At 34.7% G+C, this 23,316-nt stretch overlaps 2 protein-coding genes across 4 annotated transcripts in view; one reads left to right on the top strand and one right to left on the bottom strand.

The window, feature by feature from the left end:
• Nucleotides 1-3,827, top strand: part of LOC143241648 (tetraspanin-18-like) — a 62,936-nt gene extending 59,109 nt beyond the window's left edge. For all 3 annotated transcript variants that reach the window (XM_076484847.1, XM_076484845.1, XM_076484846.1), the window contains one exon: nt 3,526-3,827. In XM_076484847.1, coding sequence (XP_076340962.1) covers nt 3,526-3,624 — 99 coding nt within the window. In that variant the 3' untranslated portion in view covers nt 3,625-3,827. The remainder of the gene's footprint in view (nt 1-3,525) is intronic.
• Nucleotides 3,828-5,774: 1,947 nt separating this feature from the next.
• LOC143241647 (peroxidasin-like) overlaps nt 5,775-23,316 on the bottom strand; it is a 92,285-nt gene continuing 74,743 nt past the window's right edge. Inside the window, 14 exon segments of the mRNA XM_076484843.1 lie at nt 5,775-6,365; nt 6,690-6,812; nt 10,259-10,548; nt 10,979-11,190; nt 11,324-11,441; nt 11,894-12,083; nt 12,466-12,902; nt 14,970-15,626; nt 17,717-17,950; nt 19,948-20,078; nt 20,080-20,212; nt 20,765-21,037; nt 22,196-22,360; nt 22,998-23,114. Of these exon segments, the coding sequence (XP_076340958.1) occupies nt 6,273-6,365; nt 6,690-6,812; nt 10,259-10,548; nt 10,979-11,190; nt 11,324-11,441; nt 11,894-12,083; nt 12,466-12,902; nt 14,970-15,626; nt 17,717-17,950; nt 19,948-20,078; nt 20,080-20,212; nt 20,765-21,037; nt 22,196-22,360; nt 22,998-23,114 (3,173 nt within the window). The 3' untranslated portion in view covers nt 5,775-6,272.

The following is a 23,316-nucleotide window of genomic DNA, read 5'->3' as shown; positions in this document are numbered from 1 at the left end:
AAAACAAAGTGGTTTCGATTGTATCTCTAGGTACCACACTACTTATCCAGGTAAGGTCCTGTTTTTTATGACATGTGAAAACAAGGTGGTCTTGATTGTTTCTCTAGGTACCACACTACTTATCCAGGTAAGGTTCTTTTTTTAATGACATGTGAAAACAAAATGGTCTCAATAGTTTCTATACGTACCACACCACTCATCCAGGTAAGGTCCTGTTTTTAATGAGATGTGAAAACAAAGTGGTCTCGATTGTTTCTCTAGGTACCATACTACTCATCCAGGTAAGGTCCTGTTTTTAATGACATGTGAGAACAAAGTGGTCTCAGTTGTTTCTCTAGGTACCACACCACTTATCCAGGTAAGGTCTTGTTTTTAATGACATGTGAAAACAAAGTGGTCTCAGTTGTTTCTCTAGGTACCACACTACTCATCCTGGTAAGGTTCTGTTTTAATGACATGTGAAAACAAGGTGGTCTTGATTGTTTCTCTAGGTACCACACCACTTATCCAGTTAAGGTCATGTTTTTAATGACATGTGAAAACAAAGTGGTTTTGATTGTATCTCTAGGTACCACACCACTTATCCAGGTAAGGTCCTGTTTTTAATGACATGTGAAAACAAGGTGGTCTTGATTGTTTCTCCAGGTACCACACTACTTATCCAGGTAAGGTTCTTTTTTTATGACATATGAAAACAATGTGGTCTTCATTGTTTCTATAGTTACCACACCACTTATCCAGGTAATGTCCTGTTTTTAATGACATGTGAAAACAAAGTGGTCTTGATTGTTCTCTAGATACCACACTACTTATCCAGGTAAGGTTCTTTTTTTAATGACATGTGAAAACAAAATGGTCTCAATAGTTTCTATATGTACCACACCACTCATCCAGGTAAGGTCCTGTTTTTAATGACATGTGAAAACAAAGTGGTCTCAATTGTTTCTATACGTACCACACCACTTATCCAGGTAAGGTCCTGTTTTTAATGACATGTGAAAACAAAGTGGTCTCAGTTGTTTCTCTAGGTACCATACCACTTATCCAGGTAAGGTCCTGTTTTTAAAGACATGTGAAAACAAGGTGGTCTCGATTGTTTCTCCAGGTACCACACTACTTATCCAGGAAAGGTTCTTTTTTTTATGGCATGTGAGAACAAGGTGGTCTTCATTGTTTCTCTAGGTACCACACTACTTATCCAGTTAAGGTCATGTTTTTAATGACATGTGAAAACAAAGTGGTTTCGATTGTATCTCTAGGTACCACACTACTTATCCAGGTAAGGTCCTGTTTTTTATGACATGTGAAAACAAGGTGGTCTTGATTGTTTCTCTAGGTACCACACTACTCATCCAGGTAAGGTCCTGTTTTTAATGACATGTGAGAACAAAGTGGTCTCAATTGTTTCTATACGTACCACACCACTTATCCAGGTAAGGTCCTGTTTTTAATGACATGTGAAAACAAAGTGGTCTCAATTGTTTCTATACGTACCACACCACTTATCCAGGTAAGGTCTTGTTTTTAATGACATGTGAAAACAAAGTGGTCTCAGTTGTTTCTCTAGGTACCACACTACTCATCCTGGTAAGGTTCTGTTTTAATGACATGTGAAAACAAGGTGGTCTTGATTGTTTCTCTAGGTACCACACTACTTATCCAGTTAAGGTCATGTTTTTAATGACATGTGAAAACAAAGTGGTTTCGATTGCATCTCTAGGTACCACACTACTTATCCAGGTAAGGTCCTGTTTTTTATGACATGTGAAAACAAGGTGGTCTCAGTTGTTTCTATAGGTACCACACTACTTATCCGGGTAAGGTCCTGTTTTTAATGACATGTGAAAACAAGGTGGTGTTGATTGTTTCTCGAGGTACCATACTACTCATCCTGGTAAGATCCTGTTTTTAATGACATGTGAAAACAAGGTGGTCTTGATTGTTTCTCCAGGTACCACACGACTTATCCAGGTAAGGTTCTTTTTTTATGACATATGAAAACAAGGTGGTGTTCATTGTTTCTATAGTTACCACACCACTTATCCAGGTAAGGTCCTGTTTTTAATGACATGTGAAAACAAAGTGGTCTTGATTGTTTCTCTAGGTTCCACACTTTAGGTTCTTTTTTTAATGACATGTGAAAACAAAATGGTCTCAATAGTTTCTATACGTACCACACCACTTATCCAGGTAAGGTCCTGTTTTTAATGACATGTGAAAACAAAATGGTCTCAATAGTTTCTATCGCACCACACCACTTATCCAGGTAAGGTCCTGTTTTTAATGACATGTGAAAACAAAGTGGTCTCGATTGTTTCTCTAGGTACCATACTACTCATCCAGGTAAGGTTCTGTTTTAATGACATGTGAAAACAAAGTGGTCTCAATTGTTTCTATCGCACTACACACCACTTATCCAGGTAAGGTTCTGTTTTAATGACATGTGAAAACAAAGTGGTCTCAGTTGTTTCTCTAGGTACCACACCACTTATCCAGGTAAGGTCCTGTTTTTAATGACATGTGAAAACAAAGTGGTCTCAATTGTTTCTATATGCACCACACTACTTATCCAGGTAAGGCCCTGTTTGTAATGACATGTGAAAACAAAGTGGTGTTGCTTATTTCTATAGGTACTGTACTACTTATTTAGGTAAGGCCTCTGTTTTTTTATTCTTGTGAAAGTGTGCCAGGAATGTGTTGAAACCTTTCAGATAATAAATGGTATCCACAAAGTACAAGTGCACTGGTGCTCTTCATAAGGTGAAAGTTCTAATATACTCATATTTTCTCTCTATGGTTCTAGAATGTACTGGAGTGGTTTCACACTTTGATGCTTGTTTACTTATGTGAAATCTCTGTGTCTCATACATCAACTACAAGAGAAGATAAACTGTTATGGTATTATTTAAATTGTTTAAAAGGTAAAATATAATTCTTGACATTTCTTTATGGCCGTCTTTTTCTCCCAGGTAATAAATGAAATGTCCCTAGAACCGAGGATAAACAGTGGAAAAAATGTTCCTAGTAATCGGGGTAAGTAGTGTCGGAAATGTCCCTATCAGCGGGGGTAAGCAGTAGGGGAAATGTCCTTAGCAACGAGGGAAAGCAGTGTGGGAGATTTCCCTAGCAAGAGGGTGTATTCAGTGCGATATGTCCCTAACAAAGTGGTGTTGCTTATTTCTATAGGTACTGTACTACTTATTTAGGTGAGGCCTCTGTTTTTTTATTCTTGTGAAAGTGTGCCAGGAATGTGTTGAAACCTCTCAGATAATAAATGGTATCCACAAAGTACAAGTGCACTGGTGCTCTTCATAAGGTGAAAGTTCTAATATACTCATATTTTCTCTCTATGGTTCTAGAATGTACTGGAGTGGTTTCACACTTTGATGCTTGTTTACTTATGTGAAATCTCTGTGTCTCATACATCAACTACAAGAGAAGATAAACTGTTATGGTATTATTTAAATTGTTTAAAAGGTAAAATATAATTCTTGACATTTCTTTATGGCCGTCTTTTTCTCCCAGGTAATAAATATACTTATTGCTGTCTACCTCGTGAACCAGAAGAAACCTGTCCGTAGAACTTCTTCAGTGCGTGAAATTCAAAACCACTCGCACGTCTAACTTCTGTACATTGACCAAAACTTTAGTAGAAGAAATCAAGTGTGTTGTTTGAGACTTTCGCATCCATAGAACTATAATGATGGGTAGGGTTAAGTCAAGAAGATAATAGTTGATAAGATTTTGTGTTAACATGAATAAATAACGTAAAATTTTAAAAATCTTTATATTGTTATTGATACAGAAATAAAATTGATTAAAAATTATATTTCAACAACTTGATGCAGTCCACGAGCTAACAATGTTTTCAAACAAGTTGCTAATATACATAACATAGTAAATACATCCAATGTACCCCAGAAAGGTTTCGTCAACACTATATTAGCAGGTGTGGTGTGGTTTAGGCAGCTAGTCACCACCGCCCACCGCCAATTCTTGGGCCACTCTTTTACAATGAATAGTGGGATTAACCGACACATAATAATGCCCCCATAGTTGAAAGGGCGAGCATGTTTGGTGTGACAGGGATTCAAACCTGCGACCCTAACCACCTGGCCCTGCCGGACATTTTAAATTGGTTTGGAAAATCAAATACATTTTATAAAAATATTTTCGTGGTAATAACCGGATTGTAATAAGTCAATTTTAGGATTATTTTGAATAAGAACTGGATTTTGAGAAAGTGGATATCACGATATAAGTGGAATGGAGAAATGAAGTTTTTATATAACAGTAAATATTATTCTGAAATAGAAATTATACAGAAAACACGTCCAGCAGGATGAAACATCAATCTACTTAATATCATGCAAACTTCCACCAAGACGAGAAGTTTTGTTTATTGATTGTTATCTGTTTATGTTCAGATTAAACAAATGTTTAGTTTCTCTGAAAATTAATTATTCGCATTAAAAATCGTAACGAGATCGTGAGTTATCGTGTATTCCCAGATTCAGTGTTACTATAGTAAACAAATATACATTTTATAGTACAATGAAAGATAAAATCAACACAGTTACCATCATGAGAACTAGAGTCTGGTAACTGTGGGTCTGAAACTAAACAGTTGTAACCTATTACAAAGGTTTTACCTTTCAGTGTGCCAAAAAACGTCGTTTTGTGTCTTTTTTTTTTAAACAAAACTAAGATGGTAAATTGTTAGATGAAACTGATTACCCTGTTATCTAGTGAGAGAACCAGTTACTATTTCTGAATTCTGTATTTCCAGAGATCCACTGATGCCAAAGAAGTTATAAAGTAATGAAAATATAAGTGTACAGACGTCAGTAGAGACGTAATAATACGTAGATAAAACTTATATAGTTTATTTAAGTTGTCCAGGTTTTACTACAATCACTTAAAATCCACATACTTCGTTCAATACGATGACGTTCGTATTCTCCAGATGGCTGATGTATTAAAACTTTAATTAAAATAAAATACAGAACAACGTTTCGACCTTCGTAGGTCATCTTCAGGTTAACAAAAAGAGTTTGTGAACTATACGAAGGTTCAAATGTTGTTCTCTACTTTAATAAAAGTTTTAATACCCATATCAGCCACTTTGAAAATACATTTTTACCTTAAGTAAGTTTCTCGTCTTCATGAATGATGATGTTTGGTTGTACCTACTGTGTCGCTTTGTTTACCTAAATCCATAGGAATTGTTTTATCTAAGGTTCCAATAAATTAGTTATAACAGATCCTATGTTCCAGATACTTCTGAGTATAAGCTGTTACATTTCCTTCCCGGTGCGACTGGTAGGTCGTGGAGTAACCCTTCCTTTTTACCTTACGACTCATCACTATGGATATCACTATCTTATAAATTTTAAACTTTAATCTCTTTTGACAAATCTATGATGTACGTTTCCCAGCAAGAACTAATTATAATCTTATTCTGTACGTGCAAATAACCACAGTTCTCTAACTGGTAGTATGGTTTGGTTTAATTCATATAGTGACCTGGTTTAACTCAAACCTAGAAAATAGGATGTGAAATTACCAAATTAATTTTCATTCTGCTATGTTACTATTATCCATAGAAAAGCTGGTAAAATTATACACAGTTTTAAAAACTGAAATAATCTTATTGACAACTATTTAGGGGGTGACTTTAATGTGTCACAAATGTTTGAATAATGTTTTGAATTATGACACTGTTGTTTTTGAGTTGTGGAAATTACGGGAGAAGTGAAAACAGAAAAACAATCTTCAAAAATATTTGTAAGTTTGTTGAAGAAATTACACAATCAACTTTGTACAGAATAAACTGAGAATAACAAAAGCAGATTTTGAAACAGAGATTACAGTTTAAAACGTACAGCTTTCTTACAAACACTGAGAGTACGTTTAAAATATAAACACAAAATCAGTTATGCAAAGTACTGTCGAGGTTTTTATAACTGAACACAAATAAAAAAATGAAAAGCGTACACATCAATAACTGACGTTAACTATCCTGGGTTTCAATCACGTGATATCTTATTATCTCCTCCAACATTTGATCTTCTATTGGTTAATACGATGTAGTTTTAAACATTTTGAAAACAAACAAATTAAAATAATAATAAAGTTTGAATACAACCAAGTTTTCTTTCATTTCTTTTTTATTATTATTATTCGTCCACTTTTTATTAATGATAAAGTTCTTCAGATGGCGCTTGTGTACTCGATGCACGACTTCTTCGATTAACTGTGACATAACACATTTAGCACACTGGACAACAAGAATCGGGTTTAATCACAGGATTCTTGCACGTGGGCGGTGGACAAGACTGGGTTCGACAATATACTTGACCAGACTAAACAAGAGAAACGTTATTAAGCGACTTCATATAAGGTGTTTCTACACAGAAAACGATTTCGTATGTATGGAAACTGATAACATATCATTTTGACGTCGACACACATCAATCTATAGACTCTGTAACACATCAAATCTACACTTTATTTGGATAAGTTTATCTGATATACAGGGAACTATCCAACTAAACTAACATATAGAATATTATTTTGTAATTTCTGAATTTAAAAATAAAAGACATATTTATTGGTAATATCAAGATAATTTCCTCTAAAACTGTCTAGATATAAATACAACCACCTAACAACATGCAGGCACTTACTTGGCAAACACAGGTAGAGCACGTGTCTTCCTTCCAATGTTCCTTATTGTGACGTCTCCGGCCCACAGCATCGATACACTGACGCTTATATTTCTTGGATGGCTTAACCTGCAGATTTGAAACCTACCGAAGACATTATTTGTTATTTAAATAATACATCATGTTACTAAAAAATGAAAAACACGACATGACTACAATATAAAGATGAGTAAAATATAACTTCACAAATGGACAACATGGTGTCAAACAAATGTTAACTACACAATCAAATGGACGACATGGTGTCAAACAAATGTTAACTACACAATCAAATGGGCGACATGGTGTCAAACAAATGTTAACTACACAATCAAATGGGCGACATGGTGTCAAACAAATGTTGACTACACAATCAAATGGACGACATAGTGTCAAACAAATGTTAACTACACAATCAAATGGACGACATGGTGTCAAACAAATGTTAACTACACAATCAAATGGACGACATGGTGTCAAACAAATGTTAACTACACAATCAAATGGACGACATGGTGTCAAACAAATGTTAACTACACAATCAAATGGACGACATGGTGTCAAACAAATGTTAACTACACAATCAAATGGGCAACATGGTGTCAAACAAATGTTAACTACACAATCAAATGGACGACATGGTGTCAAACAAATGATAACTACACAATCAAATGGGCGACATGGTGTCAAACAAATGTTAACTACACAGTCAAATGGACGACATGGTGTCAAACAAATGTTAACTACACAGTCAAATGGACGACATGGTGTCAAACAAATGTTAACTACACAATCAAATGGACGACATGGTGTCAAACAAATGTTAACTACACAATCAAATGGACGACATGGTGTCAAACAAATGTTAACTACACAATCAAATGGACGACATGGTGTCAAACAAATGTTAACTACACAATCAAAACCAACATATGAGATGTCGCTTTGAAAATCCAATTATTAACTGTATTATTCGTCTGAGCAACGATGTATGTCAGTGTATCTGGACACTTGTAACGTTCGTTACCAATGGTGTATGACACTAAACACTGACACTACCTACAAACTAACTAAAGTTTCTTACTTTACGATATAATTTATGCACAGTGGTGTATGACACTAAATACAGACACTACCTACAAACTAACTAAAGTTTCTTACTTTACGATATAATTTATGCACAGTGGTATATAGCACTAAATACAGACACGACCTACGAACTAACTAAAGTTTCTTACTTTACGATATAATTTATGCACAGTGGTGTATAGCACTAAATACAGACACGACCAGCAAACTAACTAAAGTTTCTTACTTTACGATATAATTTATGCACAGTGGTGAATGACACTAAATACTGACACTACCTACAAACTAACTAAAGTTTCTTACTTTACGATATAATTTATGCACAGTGGTGAATGACACTAAATACTGACAGTACATACAAACTAACTAAAGTTTCTTACTTTACGATATAATTTATGCACAGTGGTGTATGACACTAAATACAGACACTACCTACAAACTAACTAAAGTTTCTTACTTTACGATATAATTTATGCACAGTGGTGTATGACACTAAATACAGACACTACCTACAAACTAACTAAAGTTTCTTACTTTACGATATAATTTATGCACAGTGGTGTATGACACTAAATACTGACACTACCTTCAAACTAACTAAAGTTTCTTACTTTACGATATAATTTATGCACAGTGGTGTATGGCACTAAATACTGACAGTACATACAAACTAAATAAAGTTTCTTACTTTACGATATACAAACTAACTAAAGTTTCTTACTTTACGATATAATTTATGCACAGTGGTGTATAGCACTAAATACAGACACGACCTGCAAACTAACTAAAGTTTCTTACTTTACGATATAATTTATGCACAGTGGTGAATGACACTAAATACTGACACTACCTTCAAACTAACTAAAGTTTCTTACTTTACGATATAATTTATGCACAGTGGTGTATGACACTAAATACAGACACGACCTACGAACTAACTAAAGTTTCTTACTTTACGATATAATTTATGCACAGTGGTGTATGGCACTAAATACTGACACTACCTTCAAACTAACTAAAGTTTCTTACTTTACGATATAATTTATGCACAGTGGTGTATGACACTAAATACAGACACGACCTACGAACTAACTAAAGTTTCTTACTTTACGATATAATTTATGCACAGTGGTGTATGACACTAAATACTGACACTACATACAAACTAACTAAAGTTTCTTACTTGACGATATAATTTATGCACAGTGGTGTATGACACTAAATACAGACACTACCTACAAACTAACTAAAGTTTCTTACTTTACGATATAATTTATGCACAGTGGTGTATAGCACTAAATACAGACACGACCTACGAACTAACTAAAGTTTCTTACTTTACGATATAATTTATGCACAGTGGTGTATGACACTAAATACAGACACGACCTACGAACTAACTAAAGTTTCTTACTTTACGATATAATTTATGCACAGTGGTGTATGACACTAAATACTGAACTACCTACAAACTAACTAAAGTTTCTTACTTTACGATATACAAACTAAATAAAGTTTCTTACTTTACGATATACAAACTAAATAAAGTTTCTTACTTTACGATATACAAACTAACTAAAGTTTCTTACTTTACGATATACAAACTAAATAAAGTTTCTTACTTTACGATATACAAACTAAATAAAGTTTCTTACTTTACGATATACAAACTAACTAAAGTTTCTTACTTTACGATATACAAACTAAATAAAGTTTCTTACTTTACGATATACAAACTAAATAAAGTTTCTTACTTTACGATATACAAACTAACTAAAGTTTCTTACTTTACGATATAATTTATGCACAGTGGTGTATGGTACCAAATACTGACACTACCTTCAAACTAACTAAAGTTTCTTACTTTACGATATAATTAATGCACAGTGGTGTATGGCACTAAATACTGACAGTACATACAAACTAACTAAAGTTTCTTACTTTACGATATACAAACTAACTAAAGTTTCTTACTTTACGATATAATTTATGCACAGTGGTGTATGGTACTAAATACTGACACTACCTACAAACTAACTAAAGTTTCTTACTTTACGATATACAAACTAACTAAAGTTTCTTACTTTACGATATAATTTATGCACAGTGGCACTAAATACTGACAGTACATACAAACTAAATAAAGTTTCTTAGTTTACGATATAATTTATGCACAGTGGTGTATGGCACTAAATACTGACAGTACATACAAACTAACTAAAGTTTCTTACTTTACGATATAATTTATGCACAGTGGTGTATGGCACTAAATACTGACACTACCTACAAACTAACTAAAGTTTCTTACTTTACGATATAATTTATGCACAGTGGTGTATGACACTAAATACAGACACGACCTACGAACTAACTAAAGTTTCTTACTTTACGATATAATTTATGCACAGTGGTGTATGGCACTAAATACTGACAGTACATACAAACTAACTAAAGTTTCTTACTTTACGATATAATTTATGCACAGTACGTTCAAGGGATTGGATAAGTTCTTCTAGTCCTTCGATTCTTTCCTCAGTGACGTCAAAATCGGTTTCTTTTTGGATAATGTTCTTTAAATCAATGCTGGGATCTTGATCAGTCATGTTTGCTGTCGTCACTGGCATGACGTCATTATCCAACTTGTTCATTCTAAAACTGGGTTGTTTTTCGTCTGGATAACTATATTCCAAAGATCGTCTAGTACGGCGACTCAGAGTTGTTACAGAATTGAAGTTTCCGCTGTCCTCGCAACCTGAGAAGCAGGTAAAAACAAAAAACACTTACATCACCATACAAGCAGTGCGACATCTGTGAGTAGACTTTCAAATTAAAGAAAATAGAAATAAAATCAAACAGTTGTACCAAGTCAAACAAAATCAACAATATTAAGTTGGGTATAAAATACATCTGTTGCATTAAGAAACAGAATAGCTAAGCTACCATACTAGCGTCAAATGTATGGTATTATGTTAAATTAAATCACTGTTATTATGCAACTTAAGCAAGCTAAGCCTAATTATTCGATCTAATGAAACACCAATGACGTACCAAAATCTAGTGAGTTCTCTGTTTTTTGTTGTTGTTCAGTAATTAGCCAGAATGAATATATCTAATGCTTTTTTTATGAACATGTATTGTAAAGAAGAAATATATAAGTGAATAAAAATGGTTTTGGCTGTTACCATGACAACAGTCTGACCACATCCTCAGGTCAATCTTTGGTATTTCTGAGCATTCTACAAACTGAGGGGTTTGTAGACCTGGGACGATAAAAACGTCCCTCGTTACGTGGGTGATGTTGTCGCTGTCGTCACAGATAACACGCGCTAATGATGTTTGTTTCACCTCGACCAATTGTTCTGGACTGAAGACTCCAGGATTAGCATACCAGTATCTGCAAGGAACATAAATAATTACACGTAAAACACTGTAGAAACTTCCGACAGATAGCGTGTCTGTATCTAAGCCAAAGAATACGTATGAGGTTATAATCCTGTCACATAAACATTAAAACTCAAATACTTCACCTGTCTCCATCACGTAATCTTTTAAATTGGTCAACCAGGATACACATAAAAGTAGGTCCGATTCTAGCGCCTTCTACCGTTTCTTCACTGAGACCTCCCACCCAAAGATCTACGTTTCCTGGAAAACAGATGTAAAAAATAAAACTTAATGAATATAGAAACAGAAAATGGCTCCAAAGAGATAAGAAAGACTAAATACATAACAATGTGTTGTTGTTGTTTTTAGAATTTCGCACAAAAGCTACTCGAGGGCTATCTGTGCTAGCCGTCCCTAATTTAGCAGTGTAAGACAAGAGGGAAGGCAGCTAGTCATCACCACCAACCGCCAACTCTTGGGCTACTCTGTTACCAACGAATAGTAGGATTGACCGTCACATTATAACGCCCCCACGGCTGAAAGGGCGAGCACGTTTGGCGCGACCGGGATGCGAACCCGCGACCCTCAGATTACGAGTCGTACGCCTTAACACGCTTGGTCATGCTGAGCCCAAATACATAACAAACAAAATAAAAAAAAATATGTTATTGAAAGTTACAAAGAGTTCTGTATTTGTGTGAAATCTTACTGACCTGGGTGACCATACAGGTTTTGAAGCTTTGTCCTCAATTCTGGATCATTTATTTCGTTTCTCAAGTCATCGAAGTTCTCTGCTTCACTTAGGTTACAGAATTTACGCCATTCATTATAACTTGGAATTGCATGGTCACGCCCTCTTTGAATGTTGATAGCAGCAAGGTCAAGCGCCACCTCGTGAGCTAACTATAGATGAAGAATATAATCTCAAAACTTTAATCATATATTAATAGATCAGTACTAAAGAAACAAAGTTTTATTTAGAACCCAGAGTCTTGTCACGAGATTGTGATGTATTTTTACCTCGATTTATTTTACTTCTTAAAATATCCAATAAAATATAATTTTATTCGAGGTTTTGTCACTAGGCAAGAACATATTTTAAAATTAAACTTTTTCGTTTATGTGAATATGTTATCTCAGAAGTTATGCCATACAATCTTATTTAATGATAGGGCACTACACATCACAGTGTTTTAAACCAAAATTTTGTTTATTTTTAACTTGTCACTTACATGTTCTGTAACAATTAGATTTCTATGTCAGGTTATGTTTCGTTTATTCTTACCTCAAAGAGATGTTCTGTCAGCTGAGAATTAAGAAGCTGGTCTGGACGTCTGACCTTTGCTGAGGCATAGAAGAGCCCTCTAAGGAGGGGATCTATTCCTCCTTCTTCTACTAAACGATGAGGTGCAAAGAAAGCTCGATGAAGTTCGATATTTCCCTGAGGAATAGGATGAAAGGTGGAATCTAATCGAAGAAGAACAGGGTTTATAAGGCTATGTCCAAATCGAAATGCAGCAGTAGCAAACACGTTTGAGATGGAAGGATTGACCATCGGGTTGTAACCTCTATAAAGACCTAACATTTCCATGCCCTTTGGGCCCAGGATGTTTGGAAGCCAATGCATGTAAGTAATGTGTTGCATCATGGCACCTACCAGCTTCCTAGCTTCGTGGTATAGCATGTCTCCATCCCAGTGGGGGTTTAGTTTATGAAGCTCCCCTGAGAAAAAAGAAAACGAATCACATCACACCACAGATTAGCGTGTTTGTATGTTAGCTGATCCTTAAATATGACAACCTCAAAAGGTCAGGTGCATACATATATCACTTTGTGAAGCAATGTAATGAGCACTATGTATCTTTATCTGCCAATGTAGCCAGTATTTACCATTTACAGTCCACTGTAGCCAGTATCTACCTTTTATAGTCCATTGTAAATAAAATCTACCAGTTATAGTCCACTGTAGCCAGTATCTACCATTTATAGTACACTATAGCCAAAATCTACTGCTTATAGTCCACTGTAGCCAGTCTACCATTTATAGTACACTGTAGTTGATATCCACAATTCACTGTAGTCAATATCTACCATTTCCTCATGTCTTTTTCCTCAAATGATCAAGCTATTTTGGATATGGTATGTTAGATAACACTAACCTGCTATTGGATATGATATGCTAGATAACTAACCTGCTATTAGATATGGTATGTTAGATAACCCTTACCTGCTATTGGATATGGTATCTTAGATAACCCTAACCTGGTATTGGATATGGTATGCTAAAGAACTAACCTGCTATTAGATATGGTATGTTAGATAGCCCTTGCCTGCTATTGGATATGGTATCTTAGATAACATTAACCTGGTAGTGGATATGGTATGCTAAAGAACTAACCTGCTATTGGATATGGTATGTTAGATAACCCTAACCTGTTACTGGATATGGTATGTTAGATAACTTACCTGTCATTGGATATGTTATGTTAGATAACTTACCTGTTATTAGATATGGTACGTTAGATAACTTACCTGTTATTGGATATGGTATGTTAGATAACCCTAACCTGCCATTGGATATAGTATGTTAGATAACCCTAACCTGCTATTGGATATGATATGCTAGATAACTAACCTGCTATTGGATATGGTATGTTAGATAACCCTAACCTGTTATTGGATATGGTATGTTAGATAACCCTTACCTGCTATTGGATATGGAATGTTAAGTAACTTACCTGCTATTGGATATGGTATGTTAGATAACTTACCTGCTATTGGATATGGTATGTTAGATAACCCTTACCTGCTATTGGATATGGTATGTTAGATAACTTACCTGTTATTGGATATGGTATGTTAGATAACTTACCTGTTATTGGATATGGTATGTTAGATAACCCTTACCTGCTATTGGATATGGTATGTTAGATAACTTACCTGCTATTGGATATGGTATGTTAGATAACCCTTACCTGCTATTGGATATGGTATGTTAGATAACTTACCTGTTATTGGATATGGTATGTTAGATAACCCTAACCTGCTATTGGATGTGGTATGTTAGATAACTTACCTGCTATTGGATATGGTATGTTAGATAACCCTTACCTGCTATTGGATATGGTATGTTAGATAACTTACCTGCTATTGGATATGGTATGTTAGATAACCCTTACCTGCTATTGGATGTGGTATGTTAGATAACCCTAACCTGTTATTAGATATGGTATGTTAGATAACTAACCTGCTATTGGATATGGTATATTAGATAACCCTAACCTGCTATTGGATATGGTATGCTAAATAACTAACCTGCTATTGGATATGGTATGTTAGATAACTTACCTGTTATTGGATATGGTATGTTAGATAACTTACCTGTTATTGGATATGGTATGTTAGATAACCCTTACCTGCTATTGGATATGGAATGTTAAGTAACTTACCTGCTATTGGATATGGTATGTTAGATAACTTACCTGCTATTGGATATGGTATGTTAGATAACCCTTACCTGCTATTGGATATGGTATGTTAGATAACTTACCTGTTATTGGATATGGTATGTTAGATAACCCTAACCTGCTATTGGATGTGGTATGTTAGATAACTTACCTGCTATTGGATATGGTATGTTAGATAACCCTTACCTGCTATTGGATATGGTATGTTAGATAACTTACCTGCTATTGGATATGGTATGCTAAATAACTAACCTGCTATTGGATATGGTATGTTAGATAACCCTTACCTGTTCTTGGATATGGTATGTTAGATAACTCTTACCTGCTATGCGATTATGTTCTCTCATCCACAACGTATGCATCGATAAGAGTCCAAGCTGTTCATTAGCTCTAACATCACCAGCTAAAAAACAACCAATGTTACTAGCAGTTGGGTCACGCTGGCAGTCTATTGGTTGTCCATCGTTAAATGGCAGCAGTGGTTTTCCAGACTGCATCAAGGGACCATGTCGCAGTAGACCAAGATTGTCTGTGGTATTCCTTAAGTGTTGAGAAAGCCTCTCTGAACTCCCATAGACATTTGAAGCATCGATGAAAGATGTTAGTTGATTGGCCTGTTCTCGAGGCATAACTTCATTAAGAAACACAGAAGTTACACCTGAGCCACAGATGGCGCTGGATCGGACAAACTCCATACAGTTGTGTCCTCTGATCCGTTTGTCGGATGGTGGAATTTCTACAGGAAAACATGGTGGTGAGTAATCACATGTTCGGCTGCAGTCGGTACCATCCACAAAGCTCTCGTGACTGATAGCAGGTAAGGAAAAATCAATATCGTGGTCAAAAAACTGACCCCATTGCATCAGCATGTGAGAAACTTCAGTATCGGGTGACACGACATCAGTGGAAATAATCTGAGTGGACACCAGTCGAGAGCTAGGCTTTGGGAAACCATAATACTGTTGAGACCGGGTCCATCCTGAAAAAACATAACCTATCTTTAGAGATGACCAATGTGAACATCATTCTGTAACCTGCTTTTGGGACACCATGATGCTGTTGGGATGGTATTAATCCTGAACACAAGCAGAACCTATCAGTAAAAATGATCAGCATGGACATTAGTGTTGAATTGTACTTCTGGTTACAATGGCCCCTGTAGCATGACCTTCAATTGAAAGAAAATAAAAATATTCGTTTGTTTTTCACATAACTCTGTCTAGATTCCTAAAACTTTTAAAATTAATCATTGTTAAAGTTTACTTGCAACTTAAAGTTTGTTGAGAAAGACAAGAAAATGGAACTATATCAGATCAAAGGATGGTGATTTTATTTGAATGATAAGAAAATGAAACTCTATCAGAACGATAAAAAGATGAAACTATATCAGAATGATAAGAAGATGAGACAATATCAGAACGATAAAAAAATGAAACTATATCAGAACTATAAAAAAGATGAAACTATATCAGAATGAAAAGAAGATGAAACTATATCAGAATGATAAGAAGATGAAACTATACCAGAATGATAAGAAAATGAAACTATATCAGAACTATAAAAAAGATAAAACTATATCAGAACGATAAAGAGATGAAACTATATCAGAAGGATGCAATGAAACTATATCAGAATGATAAGAAGATGAGACAATATCAGAACGATAAAAAAGATGAACCTATATCAGAACGATAAAAAAGATGAAACCATATCAGAATGATAAAAAAGATGAAGCTATATCAGAACGATAAAAAAGATGAAACCATATCAGAATGATAAAAAAGATGAAGCTATATCAGAACGATAAAAAGATGAGACTATACCAGAATGATAAAAAAGATGAAACTCTATCAGAACGATAAAAAGATGAAACTATACCAGAACTATAAAAAAGATGAAACTATATCAGATTGATAAGATGAAACTACACCAGAATGATAAGAAAATGAAACTATATCAGAACTATAAAAAAGATAAAAATATATCAGAACGATAAAGAGATGAAACTATATCAGAATGATAAGAAGATGAGACAATATCAGAACGATAAAAAAGATGAACCTATATCAGAACGATAAAAAAGATGAAACCATATCAGAATGATAAAAAAGATGAAGCTATATCAGAACGATAAAAAAGATGAAACCATATCAGAATGATAAAAAAGATGAAGCTATATCAGAACGATAAAAAGATGAGACTATATCAGAACGATAAAAAAGATGAAGCTATATCAGAACGATAAAAAAGATGAAACCATATCAGAACGATAAAAAAGATGAAACTATATCAGAACAATAAAGAGATGAAACTATACCAGAATGATAAAAAAGATGAAACTCTATCAGAACGATAAAAAGATGAAACTATACCAGAACTATAAAAAAGATGAAACTATATCAGAATGATAAGATGAAACTATACCAGAATGATAAGAAAATGAAACTATATCAGAACTATAAAAAAGATAAAAATATATCAGAACAATAAGAAGATGGAACTACATCAGAAGAATAGGAAGATGAAGCTACATCAGAACAGTAAAAAGACGAAACTATATCAGAATGATAAGAAGATGAAACTATATCAGAACTATAAAAAGATAAAACTATATCAGAACAATAAGAAGATGGAACTATATCAGAACAATAAGAAGATGGAACTATAACAGATCAAAAGATGGTGTTTTTATTTTAGCACAAAGGTATATCATATTTTCTTCATTGAAATTCACAGTCTGTTATTTCGATGAAGAAAATATATTAAAAAGGTAAACAAATTTATGTTACTGTTCTTGTCTTACTTTCCTGTTGTCACTTTCTCATTGGTTCTCCATCAAATAATACACTTGCTCTAAATATTTGAACTTTATGAAATAATTAGAAAAATAAAAGCCAATAAACTGACACTCAGCCTCTACTATGATGTACAGGTAAAATGTCTAAAACCACGTTAAACCCACTATTAATAATGTTACTTAACAGGAAGTATTCACTTTAAACATTTTTGGTTTGTTCTTTGAAAATACAAATCTTTTAAAAACATTGTGGTACAAATTTAATTATTTACCGACTGGAGTGTTAAATCCATTTTCATAAACGGCTGGCAGGAGACGTAAGAATGGAGTTAACGAAGCACCCCAAGTAGGGTGACGTAAGTTGTTACAACTTCCGTCTACTGTTCGAAACTTCTTGTGGAAGCACATATTCGAGCAAGAAGAAGACGGTCTGTGCACTTGGCACCCAGAAAGATTAGTTAACAGCTCTATCTGGTGAGAGGACAAGATTTCTGAGTAACGAAATTCTGCAAAAAAAATGAAGGTACTGTACTTTCACAGTTTTAGACCAATATTTTTAAATACTGACTCTCACAGAGCTGATAATAAAAAGTGTTCTTGACTTAATGGTTCTAAGGATCCAAGAGCAAAATATAAACATTCCACATTTATCTGATCCAAAGACTTCACAGCAAAAAGTAAGTGTTCTTGATTTAGTCGTTTCAAAGATTTGATAGTGAAAAATAAGTTTTTAGGCTTAACAGTTCTAACAAGTTGATGGCAAGAACTAAGTATTCTAAGTTTAGCTGCAGATAAAATGTCATAATAGAAGGTTGAAGTTTGAAATTTGGCTGTATCAAAGACCTGATGCCAAAAGGTAAGTGTTACAGGGTCAGATGTTCTAATTTTATTAAAACTGAAATGTTCTAAATGGTAATTTACGTACAAAAATAATACAGATGTTCAATTTCCAGCAGATAGCTTAATGTGGCTTTGCTATAACAAAAACACACACACAATACATTATTTGATTTTTAATACATTCCCTCATATATAGTAACTCTGCACAGTAAATTAGAAGCGACAATAATTATCAGATGTGAAATGAGTCACAGTTCAAACAAGTGCCAAACTAAAATTATTGGTAATGTTTACTAGATCTGTTCTTCATGTCACCCTCATTTGACAGATCTTTAATCGTGGTCACGTGTCAACTAGGAATTATTGTTGAAAGTATTGACATCACAAGAGAAATACTAGGTATTAAATACGAGGTATTATATACTAGGTATTATATACTAGGGATTAAATATGAGGTATTAAATACTAGGTATTATATACGAGGCATTAAATACTAGATATTAAACACGAGGTATTAAATACTAGGCATTATATACTAGGTATTAAATACGAGGTATTAAATACTAGGTATTATATACCAGGTATTAAATACAAGGTATTAAATTAATTGGAAATAAATAAAACAGCAATTTTCTTGACAAGAGACTATTAACATTTAACTATTAACTATTAACATTTCAACATCTCAAAGTTGTTGCACTGAAAACCAACCATTAATGTTCCAACTCTAGAAGTTAGAATAATAAAAAGCAACCATTAACTTTCACCAGTCTCAGGTACTGAGTATTCGCTATTAGTGAAGGTTAACCAGTTTCAGGTACTGAGTATTCACTATTAGTGAAGTTTAACCAGTCTCAGGTACTGAGGATTCACTATTAGTGAAGTTTAACCAGTCTTAGGTACTGAGGATTCACTATTAGTGAAGGTTAATCAGTATCAGGTACTGAGTATTCACTATTTGTGAAGTTTAACCAGTCTCAGGTACTGAGGATTCATTAATAGCGAAGTTTAACCAGTCTCAGATACTGAGGATCCACTATTAGTGAAGTTTAACCAGTCTCAGGTACTGAGGATTCACTATTAATGAAGTTTAACCAGTCTCAGGTACTGAGGATTCACTATTAATGAAGTTTAACCAGTCTCAGGTACTGAGGATTCACTATTAGTGAAGTTTAACCAGTCTCAGGTACTGAGTATTCACTATTAGTGAAGGTTAACCAGTCTCAGGTACTGAGTATTCACTATTAGTGAAGTTTAACCAGTCTCAGATACTGAGTATTCACTATTAGTGAAGTTTAACCAGTCTCAGGTACTGAGGATTCACTATTAGTGAAGTTTAACCAGTCTCAGGTACTGAGGATTCACTATTAGTGAAGTTTAACCAGTCTCAGGTACTGAGTATTCACTATTAGTGAAGGTTAACCAGTCTCAGGTACTGAGTATTCACATTTAGTGAAGTTTAACCAGTATCAGGTACTGAGGATCCACTATTAATGCAGTTTAATCTGTCTCAGGTACTGAGGATTCACTATTAGTGAAGTTTAACCAGTATCAGGTACTGAGTATTCACTATTAATGCAGTTTAATCTGTCTCAGATACTGAGGATTTACTAATCATTAAGTAAAACTAATCTTAAGATTCAAGGATCCACTCTGTATTTACCTGTCAAGTTTAACTTCATACCAGCTTCCACTCGTCCCCTAACATTAAGTAAAGCCTTCTCATAAATCTCGGCAGCTTTGGCAAGATCTCGTGCTTCTGGAGATGGAAAACGGAAAACCTGTAGTAAATGGTTTGGTAATACGGTTTCGGTCCCGACTAAACAGATAATGTAGAGTATGATTTACTGCTTCTTCCACAGTCCTCCTGGCGTCTTCAACAGCGGGAACTACGTATCTGTCCCCAGGATATGTCGAGTAGGGAGCGGCTGAAAAAAGTCATAACACTTTGTCATCTCTCTGAACTCTATGTTTAGATAAAACGACTGAGAAACTTGGTAAGAAATATTAATTCTTCATGTTGTTTGACTGGAACTTCGGGCAGGATGGACATAGTGACGTCATCATTTGGGTAAAAAGACAACGTTTCGGCTCATATAATGAGGTCTTCTCTAAGTCACTTCAGTATAACAGCCGAAACATCATCACCTTGACTTTCAACAGGAGACCATTAAAGTTTCCAAATCTTTTCTTCGTGGTGATAAATCCCAAATTTCCACGAAAGTTCACCAGATAATAAAAAACAAAATGTTGCTATTATCTACAGATTTCAAAATGGCTGAGACTTAGAACAATGGGAAAAAAAGGAATTGCTCATAAGAGATAAACAATAAATATAACTAAACAGTTATTTAAACATGATATTAAACAGTTACCTAATTCGTTAAACTGATACATACACGAAGCACAAGAAATGTTACCAGACAAAAATCTAATTGTAGTAAACTGTTAATCAAAATAACCTTCACAAACCATCTCACCTCTAATCGAGAGACGAATAGACACAGATGCATGCCCAACTTCATTTTCTGCAATACATTCATAAGAACCTGCATCTTCTTGGACTATATTAAACATGTAGAGGTCGCCCCGAGAGCTCAGCCGATAATGGTCGCTGTCGATGTTCAGAGGAATTCTGTTTTTACGCCAAGTGATGCGAGGTTCTGGGTCACCTCGTGCCTGACAGGGTAGTTCAATATTAGATCCTAATGTGGCTTCAGTGTTTTGTGGTGTTCTTGAGAAAACAGGTGGTGCTATGTGAGGAAATAAAATGTTCAAAAGTTAGGAGTATCACCTGGTTACGTCGTTAATAAACAACTGTAGCTCGACCCAGTTTCGATCACTGCTAAAACTTATTTATTCTTGTAATTAAACAAAACAAAAAATGCAAATGAAAAAGTACTAGAAATAGAAACATTATCTGATTTTGTAGTTTAACAAATTCACAGAAGGTGGAAAAGTATGTAAGAGGTTCTAAGTTATGATACTGTTTAATTAAATATCCACATCACACTTACATAAACTGTCAAGATCTATGACTATCCTGACAGGAATTCTTACCTTTCTCTCCTACTATCCTGACAGGACGTCTCACCTTTCTCTCAAGCTATCCTGACAGGAATTTTTACCTTTCTCTCAGATGAACAGATCTGCGTTAGACACTCAGCTGCCTCCACTGTTACTGGCCTTACAACTGTACACCCCTTCATCCTGTTTCTTCACATTGTTAATTCTTACGTTTCTCTCTGACGAACAGATCTGCGTTAGACACTCGACTGCCTCCACTGTTACAGACCTTAGAACTGTACACCCCTTCATCCTGTTCCTTCACATTGTTTATTCTTACCTTTCTCTCCTACTATCCTAACAGGACATCTCACCTTTCTCTCAAGCTATCCTGATAGGAATTCTTACCTTTCTCTCCTACTATCCTGACAGGACGTCTCACCTTTCTCTCAAGCTATCCTGACAGGAATTCTTACCTTTCTCTCCTACTATCCTGACAGGAATTTTTACCTTTCTCTCAGACGGACAGATCTGCGTTAGAAACTCAGCTGCCTCCACTGTTACTGGCCTTACAACTGTACACCCCTTCATCCTGTTTCTTCACATTGTTAATTCTTACGTTTCTCTCGGACGAACAGATCTGCGTTAGACACTTGACTGCCTCCACTGTTACAGCCCTTACAACTGTACACCCCTTCATTCTGTTCCTTCACATTGTTTATTCTTACCTTTCTCTCCTACTATCCTAACAGGACTTCTTACCTTTCTCTCGGACGAACAGATCTGCGTTAGACACTCGACTGCCTGCACTGTTACTGGCCTTACAACTGTACACCCCTTCATCCTGTTCCTTCACATTGTTTATTCTTACCTTTCTCTCCTACTATCCTAACAGGACTTCTTACCTTTCTCTCGGACGAACAGATCTGCGTTAGACACTCGACTGCCTCCACTGTTACTGGCCTTACAACTGTACACCCCTTCATCCTGTTTCTTCACATTGTTAATTCTCACCAGCTTTTTATCATTGAGGATTTCAACCCTCCCTGAATGAACTGTCAGAGGACTTCCTGTTAAAAAACCAAAACTGATATTAAGCTAGCACAGAAGATTCTTCCTGGACATTTCATCATATCAATGTCGACTTAAACTCATGTCATATATTGTTATATAAAAACACTCAATTTGTTTATCAATTTTCTGCATCTCATAAAGTAAGAACTAATATTTTTATTTTGAAAAATCCAATATGAAAATCATCATCTTTATCCTATACAATAAAAAACCTACCATCTTTATCCTATACAATAAAAAACCTACCATCTTTATCCTATACAATAAAACACCTACCATCTTTATCCTATACAATAAAAACCTACCATCTTTATCCTATACAATAAAAAACCTACCATCTTTATCCTATACAATAAAAAACCTACCATCTTTATCCTATACAATAAAAAACCTACCATCTTTATCCTATACAATAAAAAACCTACCATCTTTATCCTGTACAATAAAAACCTACCATCTTTATCCTATACAATAAAAAACCTACCATCTTTATCCTATACAATAAAAAACCTACCATCTTTATCCTATACAATAAAAAACCAACATCTTTATCCTATACAATAAAAAACCTACCATCTTTATCCTATACAATAAAAAACCTACCATCTTTATCCTATACAATAAAAAACCTACCATCTTTATCCCAGGTTATTTGTGGTAGAGGGAAACCATCTACTTCACATTTCATTTCAATAGTTTGACCTTCTGTTACCATTTGATTCCTAGGTTTCTCCAGAAAAATAGGTGGCGCTATTAGAAAAATGAAACAGCATTATGTAATATTCTTAACATAGATGTTAAACCACAGTTTATAGTGTATGAGAATATGGGAACTTTCAGGTCCTAGAACATTGTGAAGTCTTGTGTTAAATGTTTTAACCAAAATAACACATTAAACATGTTTTATGTTAAATAGTTTATTCGGCATGATATGTTAGACAACTCCTATGTT

This window comes from Tachypleus tridentatus, unplaced genomic scaffold, assembly GCF_004210375.1.
Source record: "Tachypleus tridentatus isolate NWPU-2018 unplaced genomic scaffold, ASM421037v1 Hic_cluster_1, whole genome shotgun sequence".
NCBI lineage: Eukaryota > Metazoa > Arthropoda > Merostomata > Xiphosura > Limulidae > Tachypleus > Tachypleus tridentatus.
This window is presented reverse-complemented; position numbering and strand designations above follow the sequence as displayed.